This window comes from Nyctereutes procyonoides, unplaced genomic scaffold (genome assembly GCF_905146905.1).
Source record: "Nyctereutes procyonoides isolate TBG_1078 unplaced genomic scaffold, NYPRO_anot_genome, whole genome shotgun sequence".
NCBI lineage: Eukaryota > Metazoa > Chordata > Mammalia > Carnivora > Canidae > Nyctereutes > Nyctereutes procyonoides.
In genome coordinates, this window is record NW_026575121.1 from 60,656,032 (window position 1) to 60,669,148 (window position 13,117).

At 45.1% G+C, this 13,117-nt stretch overlaps 1 protein-coding gene across 1 annotated transcript in view; it reads left to right on the plus strand.

Moving 5' to 3' along the window:
• The window catches only part of CUL4A (cullin 4A), a 45,026-nt gene that overhangs the window by 18,857 nt on the left and 13,052 nt on the right, over positions 1–13,117 (plus strand). Inside the window, exons 7-11 of the mRNA XM_055335828.1 lie at positions 336–425; positions 1,560–1,642; positions 4,828–4,895; positions 6,531–6,649; positions 8,882–9,074. Coding sequence (XP_055191803.1) covers positions 336–425; positions 1,560–1,642; positions 4,828–4,895; positions 6,531–6,649; positions 8,882–9,074 — 553 coding nt within the window. The remainder of the gene's footprint in view (positions 1–335; positions 426–1,559; positions 1,643–4,827; positions 4,896–6,530; positions 6,650–8,881; positions 9,075–13,117) is intronic.

Consider the following 13,117-nt stretch of genomic DNA (forward strand, 5'->3'; position numbering starts at 1 on the left):
AAATGGATGTATGAAAGACTTAAATGCAAAATATGACCTCAAAAAATGTTGAATACGTGCAGGGGGAATGACTTTCCAGCTAGTGCTACATTAGGAGCCACAAAGGAAAGAGCTCTTAAGACATAGACCCGGAGCTCCTGGGAGGGGATGAGGGCCTGCAGCACCCACAGGAAAGCATCAGGTTTCCTGCCCTGGCCTCTGGAGGAGGGGCGTGTCCAGGCTGTGTGTCCGGGCAGGTCACTGCAGCTGGGATCCCTGGAAATCATTGATGTAACAGCACATTTTTAGGCCTATTTTTGTACAATAACTGATCAATAACTTTGTTCATTTTTTAGGTATATAAAGATTCATTTGAACTGAAATTTTTGGAAGAAACTAATTGTTTATATGCTGCAGAAGGCCAGAGATTAATGCAAGAAAGAGAGGTGAGACAAGGAAGTACTTCTGAATCACTTTATTTCTTAATAGGTGTGCATTTAAGTGTAATTTCTAAAAATCTGTCTTTCCATGTAAACATTTTATTAGAAATTTTCTGAAAGCCACAATCTAGCTGAAATTCTTAATGACAAACTTCATTCTTACTACAGTCAAGATTTAATTTCTTTTTTTTAGAAAATTTTATTTCTGTGTGTTGTTCTCCCCCACCCCTTGCCCCCCAGTAAAAAAAAAAAAAAAAAAAAAAAGCCAATAAGGTAGCTTCTAAAATGTGTAAAGTAGCTCAAGTTGAAACAAGAGGATAGAAGGTAAATCTCAGATAGGGAAGACAGACACACCCCAAACCTTCCATCTGTGTGAGGCATTGAAAACTATCCAGGAAACTACGTGAAAAAAAAAACATGAAATAGTAAGATGAACCCAAAATCTTGTTCCTCGCACCCTTTCTCCCCCAGGCACTCCCATCATTGTACAGGATGGACCAACTGTTGCTTCTGCCATCCTGGTTTTAGAGAGGGAGTACCCAGCTCTGCTCCACCACTAGGTCAGAAGGCCGAAGACCCATGTCCTGGGGCCTTTCCTGTGTCGGGACAGCACAGGAAGGGCGGCCCTTTGCCCCTGGAAACAGTGCATTTTGAGATCTGCATCTGTGCTGTTGGGTGTCCTGAAGTGAACATTGCAGTCCTACAATTAGTGTTTGCTGCCTCTGCTCATTGTGGGCCAGGGGATGCTGTTAGGCCTGCACCCTCTAACCCAGGTTCTCCTAGGGCCTCGGTGATGGGAGGGACCCATGGCGCTGTCCCTAGAGCTTCCCTGTGAGCAGGGCACACTAGTCCAGTGCTGCCCTATCCCTCGTTCTAGAGGTCAGTTTGATCTCCAGAATTGAGTTTAAGGAAAGCTGCTTCTACTTATCCTGCCTCTCCCCCAAAACACTTCCCAGTTACCTTTCCCCCATTAATCTGTCTTAATACTTGGCTTAAGTGTATACTTTGCTTTCCTTTTTTAAATTTTTATAAGGACAATAATGTTTCAGCTTCTTGAGTAACATCAAGAATCTTTGTTACTTTAAAAAAAAAAACAAAAGGATCTTTGTTACTGACATGCTTAAATGTTGTGTTTGGAAGGTTCCAGAATATCTTAACCATGTAAGTAAGCGTTTAGAGGAAGAAGGAGACCGAGTAATCACGTATTTAGACCACAGCACACAGTGAGTACTATATATTTACTTAGTTATTACAATTTGACCATAATGAACCAAAGGGCTGATGATTGAAGTAGATGGTATCTTTGTAGACTCATTCACTACCATCTGAGAGTATTTGTGTTGTTAGCACATTTTACTTATGTTATTTGTGATCATTTAGCACTTGTGAGTTAGAACAATGCTCTGTCGTGAGGTACCGCCCAAGAGCAGTGCTTCAGGCTGAGATGCTCGGTATCTTTGGCTTTAGAGACAGGGATTCTATTCACATCGATGGGGTATCATTGAATATTGGGAAATTGGATCGTTAACTTTTCGTTAGACATCTAAGATAGCTGTAGTTTTTATCTGTGGTACTAAGTCATGTTATTTTCTCTTTTCATCCAGTTTTTTTTTTTTTCTCTAAGCCTGAGGAGGAAGAGTAGCTGGGGAAAAGTAAAAAGGGAAAATTGTAGGACTGTCTATTTCTCACTGTGCACGTAACATTTGTTCAAATGAGGAGGGGTAAGAACAGACGGAAGGATGAAATGTGCAAAACTTACGGGATGAAAGGGGCAGAGTCACGGCACTTTGAGAATGCAGGTCATGAGAGGAAAGATGGATTTAGTTACTGGGGTGGGGGGGGAGGTCCTTGGGGAGCCCAGGATGGTCCGAGAATGACAGTTGTACTGACACCAGGACAGCCTGAGTGGGGTGCTGTGGGCGTGCAAACCTGCAGCCAGGGAGCATGAGAAGCCCCAGGGTCCGCAGGCTGGCAGCTGGGGGGACAGGGAGTGGGAGAGAAGATGACAGGTGGCATCAGATTGTGTAGTAGGTCAAGTCAAGGATGGATAAAAGTCTTCGTTGAGTGTCTGCAATTTTTTTTTTCCTATTAATGACATTTTCCATATAGCACGAAGTTCAGGAACAAGCCGGCTAGTGTACTGATGGGAGAGATCTGTAAATGGTAAATCCTGTAGAAGAAGAGCAAGGGACCTGCTAGTACAGATTCAGGATGAGGAAGGGCGGGTACTGGGGGCTGCCAGGGCACTCTTCCTTTATGACCCGTGGGCAGTGGGCTCAGTGGTCATTTCTTTTTTTGTATGTACACACTCTTGTATGTATGCTGTTTTAAACTCCTCCCCCTAAATTTAAAAATCTGTTGCTAAGGAGAGTAAATGTAAATTTTTAAGCAAAGGAGTAGTAGGTGAAGGTGATTCACCTCCAGGCTCAAGCATGGATGGGTAGAAGGAGACTGACAAGGTGGCTTCTGCCATGCTGGGCGGTTCAAAATAAATAATAAGTCGCTGTCAAGGAAAAGGGAGACTGAAGATAAACAAGCCATACCAGCTTTAGAGCTGGGCTCGGAGTGCCCCTCCCAGCCCCACCTCAGAGCACAGTGGATGGCAGGCTACAGGGAAACGTACTTGAAAGCAGCAGGGCATTGCTTCGTGCTGTACCTTGTGACCCACCACACTGGTCACCACAGTCAGGTCACTTGTCAGGCCCTGCCCTGGGGGTGGGTTCTCTGTACCCCAGGATTCTTGCCCCTCACTGTGGGAAGGACCCACTCTCCTGTTGGTTGGCAGGAATTCTCACATGGCAAAATCATTGAGTTGTCACTGTGGATTAGGAGGTCAGTCTTTGGGCACCCAGGACTGTACCTCTGGGTGCAAGGAGTCTGTAGTATCTGCCCTTAGCTCAGGACCTGTCAGAGCATCTAGGCATTACATAGACTGTTGGAATGAAAACCGTGATTGGGTTTCTCTCTCTGCAGAACCAAAGTCTAGGTCACACACTGGCTAGAAGCAGAGATTCTGTGAACATAGGACAAGTTGCTCAGCATAGTCAGTCATCAGGAAAATGCCAGTTGACCACAGTGCAGTTCCACTTCACACCCACCAGAATGGCTTTTTGCTTTAAAAAGACAAGCAGTACAAAGCCTTGGTGAGGATATGGAGAAATTGGAACCCTTGTGCATTGCCAATATGGATGTGAAATGGGCAGCTGTGGGGGACAGCAGTTTGGAAGCTCCTCAGAGTACTCCACAGAGTTAGCAGATTTATCCAATGCACTGGTTCTACTAATAAATATATAGACAAAAAAACATACGTTCACATAAAACTTGTATGCAAATATTCATAGCAACGCTATCCATGACAGCGAGTAGAAACCACCCATTGCCAGCTGACTATGTGTTGATGAAGCTGTTCAGGGGAAGAGCAGATGCATGGCTGGCCCTCCCTGCTGCCAGCCTCTGACCTTTGACCCCCCACCTCCCATGGCCCTGCTCCTCACTCCTTGTCATTGTCCCCCCCCTCTACCAGTGGCACACTGGGAAGGTGCTGACCTGCTCCTCACCCCTCACTCTTCTCTTCAGTAGCACAGTCTCTGGCTTCTGGTCTCAGGTAGGGTGGGCAGTCGGAAACAGAACATGTGCCATGCCTCTCTCTAGAGTTGCTGTGAGGCTGAAATAAGATTAAGATAATATGTTGGAAAGTTCTTCATGAAGCAGAGGCTCGTGATGAGCTTCGGGCATGAAGCTTCGTGCCAAAGTTAATAATACTTTCACTGAAGCACGTGGTCTGATCTTTGAAAAACAACTAAAAGGAAATAACTGAGGATGATTCACCCAGGAAGAGTAGTTTCGAGTATCCCCGTGAGTATGGCAGCAATACCTAATGAAGTTGCAGATTTTCAAATACTCTGTTCTGTGTGACGTTTGTGCAACGTAGGCCTCACATAGGAGCTTTGATAAGTAGGATTTTTGATAAACAGTAGTGGGAGGGGATAGGCAGAAAGATGTGAGGACAGAGCGACAGGCCTGGCCAAGTAGAGGCTCATGGGCCTGGAGTAGTGCTTCCACGGCTGTGCCATGGAAGATGGGGAACTTTACAGGCCTCCCATTTCAAAGGCAAAGTCTCGTTTTGAAAACTGCCAGCCAAGCTGGGGGTGCAGGGCGCTTGTCCTGGTGCCGGCATCTCCTTTTCCCTGGACCCACTGGTCTCTTTATGTGATTCCGTAATGACTACGGAGTTTGCACAGACAGTGGGTGATTGTTCATGGCTGGAGAGAAATGCCTGTTGTGGTGCTTGGAGCCATTGGTGTCTGAATGACTCCACATCATGTCTGTAGACCATAAACTCCGCTTCTTTACAGCTGACCAAAGTCTCTCCCTTAATTTCTGACACTTGGTCTTTTGCCTCATGTAGGAAACCACTGATTGCTTGTGTGGAGAAGCAGCTATTAGGAGAACATTTAACAGCAATTCTTCACAAAGGTAGGTTTCCTTGACTTGTGAAAAGTTAGACCAAATGATGGTTTTTAATATATTAAGAAAGCAAATGAGATGATGTGCATAATGACATAGAGGACATTTGTTATTGTAACATGACGATCACCAAAAATCATTAAGAATAAGGAGGGCAGTCCAGGTGGCTCAGCGCCACCTTCAGCCCAGGGCCTGATCCTGGAGACCCGGGATCGAGTCCCACATTGGGCTCCCTGCGAGGAGCCTGCTTCTCCCTCTCCCTGTGTCTCTGCCCCTCCCTCCCTCCCTCCCTCTTTCTGTCTCTCATAAATAAATAAATCTGAAAGAAAAGAAAGGAGGGAGGGAGGGAAGAAAGAAAGAAAGAAAAAGAAAGAGAGAAAGAAGAGAAGGAAGGAAAAAAAAAGAAAAGAAAGAAAGAGGAACACGTTAGCCCTCAGGAAAAGTGAGTTCAGAGAAATCATGAACCACCTCTTATAGAAATCCCATGGAATGCAGTCTCACTCGAAGCTGCCAGAGACCCTCCCAACCACACACAGCTTGCGGCTGGGTCCTTGCCGGGCGCTCATTCTCCTTCACTGGGTTTGTGCTCATGGGCATAGGCTGTTGGACAGGCCCTTAGATTGTCACCAGGCATCTTCCCAGGGCCTCCATGCAGCCGGATGCCAGTTGAACTGCCAAGAGGCTGGGGACTTAGGCCAGGATACACTTTTCCATCCTGTGTCTTCTGGAAGAACCAGCAGCTAGGAGAGCAAACACATGGCCTTGCTAACTGGGCAGGCTTCTCTCCCACACCCTGTCTCTCGTGGGGCTCTGGAAGAGCAGCCTGGGGAGGAGTGACTGTAGCTGCCACTGTGTGCCTGCTGCTGTGTGGCTGTGAAGGAGGTTCACACAGTCTGCTCCTCTTATTCATTTCTGCCCCTCAACTGTGTGCTTAGTACCCCGGAAAGCAGAGTGAGCATAGTCTCACCTTATAGAACATTTGTAGTTGGTGTATTTAAAGTTACCATTTAAAAGTCATGTTGGAGCTACAAGATCTGTTTCAAGATATGGAGACCTTAAGCTTAGTCATAGAAAGGCCCAGAATTATAAATTATAGATTATTAGAAAAATAATCAGCTGAAAGATGAGACTTGGTAACTCCCCCTTTGACAGATCTGCTTTCTGAGTGATAAACTAGATCAGAGGTACGAAGGGGCAGTGAGGTGCCGGATCCCATCAGGGAGTGCTGCTCAAGCCCCTGAATTAGTGAGACCAGGGCTTCCGTGACCTGAGGAATTAAGGAACATACCCGCCCGCCTGCTCAGAAAATGAGCCCTGCCTGACAGGGTCTGTCTCGGATTCCAGAGATTAACGTGCCTGCGTAGAAATAAGTTTTTTGTTTTGTTTTGTTTTGTTTTTTTTTTCATTTTATTTACTTATTCACGAGAGAGACAGAGAGAGAGAGGCAGAGACACAGGCAGAGGGAGAATCAGGCTCCATGCAGGGAGCCCGATGTGGGACTCGATCCCGGGACTCCAGGATCACGTCCTGGGCCTAAAGTAGGCGCTAAACCACTGTGCCACCCAGGGATCCCCCTAAAAATAAGATTTACTTCTAATGCTGACTTGCTGATGGGATGTGCTCACGTTTGCTGTGTGATCTCAGGGCTTGACCACCTGCTTGATGAGAACAGAGTGCCCGACCTCACTCAGATGTACCAGCTATTCAGCCGTGTGAAGGGTGGGCAGCAGATCCTGCTGCAGCACTGGAGCGAGTACATTAAGGTGTGTGGGGCCGTCTCAATGGGGTAACAACTATACCTCGGGTAGGGCAGGTGTCCTACCCCCATGGTATGTGGCATCTGGCAGAGGACCTGGGCAATCTGGAGACACCATATTTCTCTCCTGGCAGGTGCTTGGGTGTATAGCGGTCTTGCATTTATTTCTTTCCAGATCACTGGTACAAACCTTTTTTTTTTTTTTTTAAGATGACACCAAGATTATGAGCAGCACCTACAACCAGGTGCAGTGAAGGTCTTCTATTCGTTGTCTGCCTAGGCTCCATTCCAGTTACAACCACAATTTTCAGAGAGTCACCCTTTCTGTGAATCTGCTTTTTAAACATCCCATGCCTTTGCTCATGAGAATGTTAACACATTTGGTGTGTGTGCCGCTTTATTTCCTGGCCACCCAGGACTGTCACTTTCACAATACTGTGATGTTTCTGTGGCACGTTAGCATGTGGTTATGGGAAGGCAGCAGGATGGCTCTTGTGCCTGATCACAATGATGGGTGCACAAGGCTGCCCCGGCAACAAGTCCAGAGAACAGTACACACACGGGAGACAGATAAAACTAGGGCAGCCTGGAGAAGATGGGTGCAGAGTACCTGTGCCCGTACCTCAACTGTGATGCTGCTCTATCATTTTGCCAAATGTTAGCATCATGGGGAGCTGGGCAAAGTGTGTAAGGGATCTTTTTAACTCTTTATACTGCATGTGAGTCTATAATTATCACAAGAAACAAATCAGTTAAATAGGGATAATGGGAAGCTTGCATGTGGCTTTATGGTATAGTCGGTCCTAAAACTTCATTATCTACACGTGGAAAGCTCATGCACAGGGGTACCACACCCTTGGAGACTTTGGAGACAAAATTCATAACCAACTTATGTCAGATCAGCCGAAGACCTGGGTATTATGGAAAGTCTAATGGAGGACGAGGGTGTTGTTGATGAGGAGCCCTTGGGGAGCAGGGACATGTGCCAAGCACAGGAGGTTCTTACCTTCGCACAGTTCAATCTGGGTCATCAAAATGAGTGAGGTGACCACCATTCCTCAGTGTCCACCAAGGATCAGCTGTCACACCATGACAGGAACACACAGTGTGGGATTATCACAGGAAAGCTGAACCTTGGCAGCGTGCGTGTGTGTTTTTTTTAAATGCTGTTGGTGCAGAAGGGCACAGAGTAGAAAGTCCCAGCCCTGCTGGTCACACGGTGTCCCTCTCCAGAAGGTCTCTGTGCCAGTTTCATTTGTACCTCTTCACCAGTAATCTGCCTCCACTTACACATATTACACATGAATATGTGTGTATATGCTATGGAAACCAGTTTTCCAAAAATATGTATATTATTTCTGATAAAAGACAAAATTTGAGGATATTTTGAAGATCTTACTGGCTTTATTTAGGGACTCATGAATACTGCATACAGATAGAAAGGAGCCTTGGAGAGCAGGATGATACAGAAGACTTCTAGGCAGGCGGGGGCAGAACAAGGAAGGTATTCTAGTGAAGAACAGTTGGCTATGGCAAGGTCACCTTCCTTAGAGGACAGCAGGGATCTGTGTGGTAGAGCACCTCACTTGTGCTGGCAAGCCCAGTGATGGACTGCTCTAGGACTCCATCCTCAGAGTGTCTGAGACTGCACTTCGGGCAGCAATAAATCCCTGTCTGCTGGCCTGGGGCTGAGCACAGTGCCTGCATTTGCAACCTGCGTCTCTCCCTTTTGAAACACATTAAATAGTAGTAATTGTAACCTAGCACAGTTTATATCATCTGGTAGTGTATATCCTGAAGCAGCTATTACTGTCACATACAGACTTTTGGTGATGTTGAATATCGCATTTTTGAATTAAAAATAAAGGCTAACAGCTGAGCTATTATTCTTGGTTAGCAGTGGGGGAGTAAAAATACTATAGTCAAGAAGTCCAAGTGGTTGTGTTAGGTTCATGGGAACTTGTGTTTGAGGAATTCATAGGATAAAGGTTTTTTTTTAATAATAAACACTAATTTATAAATTCTTTCAGAAGCAGAATTGTAACACTGAAGCATTAATTGTGTATATTCACATAATATTTTGAATGTGGGCTGAGTCTGTGAAACTTTTGAAATTATTTAGTATTTAACACCAACAGTAATTAATTTAAATTAAAGCATTATGGTTGTTTGATAACAGGATGAAAATGTGTGATACCATTGCCTGTTGATGAATTGGTGTGTGTGTGTGTTCTTGTAGACTTTTGGGACAACAATTGTTATCAATCCTGAAAAAGACAAAGATATGGTACAAGATCTGCTGGATTTTAAAGATCGGGTGGACCATGTGATAGAAGTGTGCTTCCAGAGGAACGAGAAGTTCATCAACTTGATGAAGGAATCCTTTGAAACGTTTATCAACAAGAGGCCAAATAAACCCGCAGAACTGATAGGTAGAAAAACATACTTCCATACATAAGTTTAATATGGGAAAATAAGACAACTCAAATAAATTTTTTTCCCCAGAATATTTAAACTCCTCTTGGGGAGGATGGGGAAGGATTTGTGTTATATCTCATAAGGACACATTTTTTTAAAAACGCGTATATATTACATATACATATAAGCACGTGGTACTTCTATAGGAAGGGTGAACATAGTAGTAACAGTTTTGTAAAGATGAAGCTTGAGGTCAAGGAAGACAAAATTTTATTTTCATATGCATTTGCTATACTTGAAGCTTGAGGTCAAGGAAGACAAAAATTTGCTATACTTGAAGCTTGAGGTAAGGAAGACAAAAATTTTATTTTCATATGCATTTGCTATACTAGTAACTCCAGAACTGTATTTGGTAAAATGAACCCTGTTTCTTTCTTGATGACAGTGAGTAATTTGTGCTCAGAAACTGGATGAAGAGGATTTGTTCTATACGAATATCTCTGTGTTATGAGGATGACTTGATAATCTCTAGAGTGTATTTACCTTTGCATCCTCTCATCAGGACTAAAGTAGGATAAAATTGGATAAAGTCCTAAGAAGATAACATGGTTTAAGATAAAACAGTTTTTAAATTACCATTGTATACAATTATGTCATCCTTTTTTTTTTATAAATTAATTTTTATTGGTGTTCAGTTTACGAACATACAGAATAACACCCAGTGCTCATCCCGTCAAGTGTCCCCCTCAGTGCCCGTCACCCATTCACCCCCACCCCCCGCCCTCCTCCCCCTCCACCACCCCTAGTTCATTTCCCAGAGTTAGAAGTCTTTATGTTCTGTCTCCCTTTCTGATATTTCTCACACATTTCTTCTCCCTTCCCTTATATTCCCTTTCACTATTATTCATATTCCCCAAATGAATGAGAACATACACTGTTTGTCCTTCTCCGGTTACTGTGGCCAAGTTCAAAAAGGGTGTTGCCTGAGTTCTCCTCTGGGATTTTGATGGAATCTTGTCTCACATTTAGATCTTTCATCTATTTTGAGTTTATCTTTGTGTATGGTGCAAGAGAGTGGTCCAGTTTCATTCTTCTGCATGTGGATGTCCAATTTTCCCAGCACCATTTATTGAAGAGACTGTCTTTCTTCCAGTGGATCGTCTTTCGTCCTTTATCGTATATTAGTTGACCATAAAGTTCAGGGTCCACTTCTGGGTTCTCTGTTCTGTTCCATTGATCTATGTGTCTGTTTTTGTGCCAGTACCACACTGTCTTGATGACCACAGCTTTGTAGTACAACGTGAAATCTGGCATTGTGATGCCCCCAGATATGGTTTTCTTTTTTAAAAATTCCCCTGGCTGTTTGGGGTCTTTTCTGATTCCACACAAATCTTAAAATAATTTGTTCTAAGTCTCTGAAGAAAGTCCATGGTATTTTGATAGGGATTGCATTAAACGTGTAAATTGCCCTGGGTAACATTGACATTTTCACAATATTAATTCTGCCAATCCATGAGCATGGAATATTTTTCCATCTCTTTGTGTCTTCCTCAATTTCTTTCAGAAGTGTTCTATAGTTTTTAGGGTATATTTTGAGAACCATTTGAATGGTAAATGGTTCTCCAACCTTTTATTTTCAGGTTGTAGGTGTCCTTCTGTCTAAAATGAGTCTCTTGTAGACAGCAAATAGATGGGTCCTGCTTTTTTTATCCAGTCTGAAACCCTGCGCCTTTTGATTGGGTCATTAAGCCCGTTCACGTTCAGAGTTACTATTGACAGATATGAGTTTAGTGTCATCATGATATCTATTTAGTCCTTGTTTTTGTGGATTGTTCCACTGAACTTCTTCTTAAAGGGGAGTTTTAAGAGTCCCCCTTAAAATTTCTTGCAGAGCTGGTTTGGAGGTCACATATTCTTTCAGTTCCTGCCTGTCTTGGAAGCTCTTTATCTCTCCTTCCATTTTGAATGAGAGCCTTGCTGGATAAAGTATTCTTGGTTGCATGTTCTTCTCATTTAGGACCCTGAATATATCCTGCCAGCCCTTTCTGGCCTGCCACGTCTCTGTGGAGAGGTCTGCTGTTACCCTAATATTCCTCCCCATGAAAGTCAGGGACTTCTTGTCTCTTGCTGCTTTAAGGATCTTCTCTTTATCTTTGGAATTTGCAAGCTTCACTATTAGATGTCGAGGTGTTGAACGGTTTTTATTGATTTTAGGGGGGGATCTCTCTATTTCCTGGATCTGAATGCCTGTTTCCCTTCCCAGATTGGGAAAGTTTTCAGCTAGGATTTGTTCAAATACTTATTCTGGCCCTCTGTCCCTTTCGGCGCCCTCGGGAACCCCAATTAAACGTAGGTTTTTCTTCCTTAGAGTGTCATTTATTTCCCTTAATCTGTCTTCATGGTTCTTTAATTGTTTATCTCTTTTTTCCTCAGTTTCCCTCTTTGCCATTAACTTGTCTTCTATGTCACTCACTCGTTCTTCCACCTCGTTAACCCTCGTCGTTAGGACTTCTAGTTTGGATTGCATCTCATTCAATTGATTTTTAATTTCTACCTGATTGGATCTAAATTCTGCAGTCATGAAGTCTCGTGAGGCCTTAATGCTTTTTTCTGGAGCCACCAGTAGCTGTAGAATAGTGCTTCTGAATTGGCTTTCTGACATTGAAGTGTAATCCAGATTTTGTAACTCTGTGGGAGAGAGGACTGTTTCTGATTCTTTCTTTTGAGGTGAAGTTTTCCTTCTAGTCATTTTGCTCAGTGCAGAGTGGCCAAAAACAAGTTGTATTGGAACACGGGGGAGTATCACTGGTCCGTCCAGCTGGTCTTCTGGGGGAGGGGCCTGTTGTGCTGATTTTCAGGTGTTAGCACTTGGGGGAGCTGCTCTGCCCCTGCCTGCTGCGGGGCTCAGTGGGGGTTGTTTACCCCGTCAGGCCCCAGGAGGAACAGCCGCAGTTCCTATGGCAATTCTGGAAGCCTGGATTCGGCCTCCGCAGGAACTACGGGGCTCAGGGCTCTCAGGGCTCTCGGCTCTCCGTCCGCAGGGCCTGGAGGCTCCGGGGCGGGGCCGCTGATCTGCTCAGCTCAGGGCAGGAGCGTCCTCGCTGTCCTGGGCCCTCCCGGCCTCTGCCTGTCCCGGGGGAGGCGCCCTGTGCTCCGGGGCCTGCGCTTTTGGATTCGCGCTCCCGCCCTGCAGCTCCCTCCCTGGAGCCGCTCCCGAGCCCCTCTGAGCTGCTCCCGTGCGTGCTGCAGCCCTTAGGGAGCTCGGCGCACTCTCCTGCGCTCGCAGGTGTCTGTTAGTGTCCCCGGGAGCCCGAGGGCATCCCCGCCCTCCTGGGTCCTGCTCTAACTCCCTGCGAGCCCCTTTCCGCCCGGGAAGGTTGGTGCAGCTCCTGCTCCTCCGGGACGGGGCTCTCCCGTCCTGGGGACACGCGCCCGGCCTCAGCCCGGCTCCTCGCGGGGCCCCTCCCCCTCGGAGGCCTTTTGTTCCTTTATTTCTCCCCCCCCCTACCTTGATAGAAGCGCGAACTCTTCTCACTGTAGCATTCCAGCTGGTCTCTCTTTACATCTCAGGTCGAATTCGTAGATTTTCAGGATGGTTTGAAGGTTATCTAGGTAATTTGGTGGGGACAGGTGATTTGGGGACCCTGCTCTTCCGCCATCTTGCCCCTCCTCCCCAATTATGTCATCCTAATACCAAAACATATTTCAGGATTCACAGCCTCTCACTAGTTGAAGTTTTTAGGCAAAGAGCAAAGAAAGAAGTAGGGCTTGGGCTTATTGATTACTGTTGAGGATATGTGATGGGAACGTGAGGTTCCTTATACATTTTCCTACTTTGGTGTATGTTAAGAGTATTTCATAATAAAAATATTGTGAAGGAAAAACTAATAAAAGTAGCAAGAAGCGGGGCCCCTGGCTGGCTCAGGCAGTGGAGCCTGCAACTCTTCATCTCAGGGTTGTGGGTTCGAGCCCCACCTTGAATGTAGAAATTACTTTAAAAAATAAAATCTTTTAATTAAAAAAACAACAAAAAATTCACAAGGCAGTGTAGTTTGGC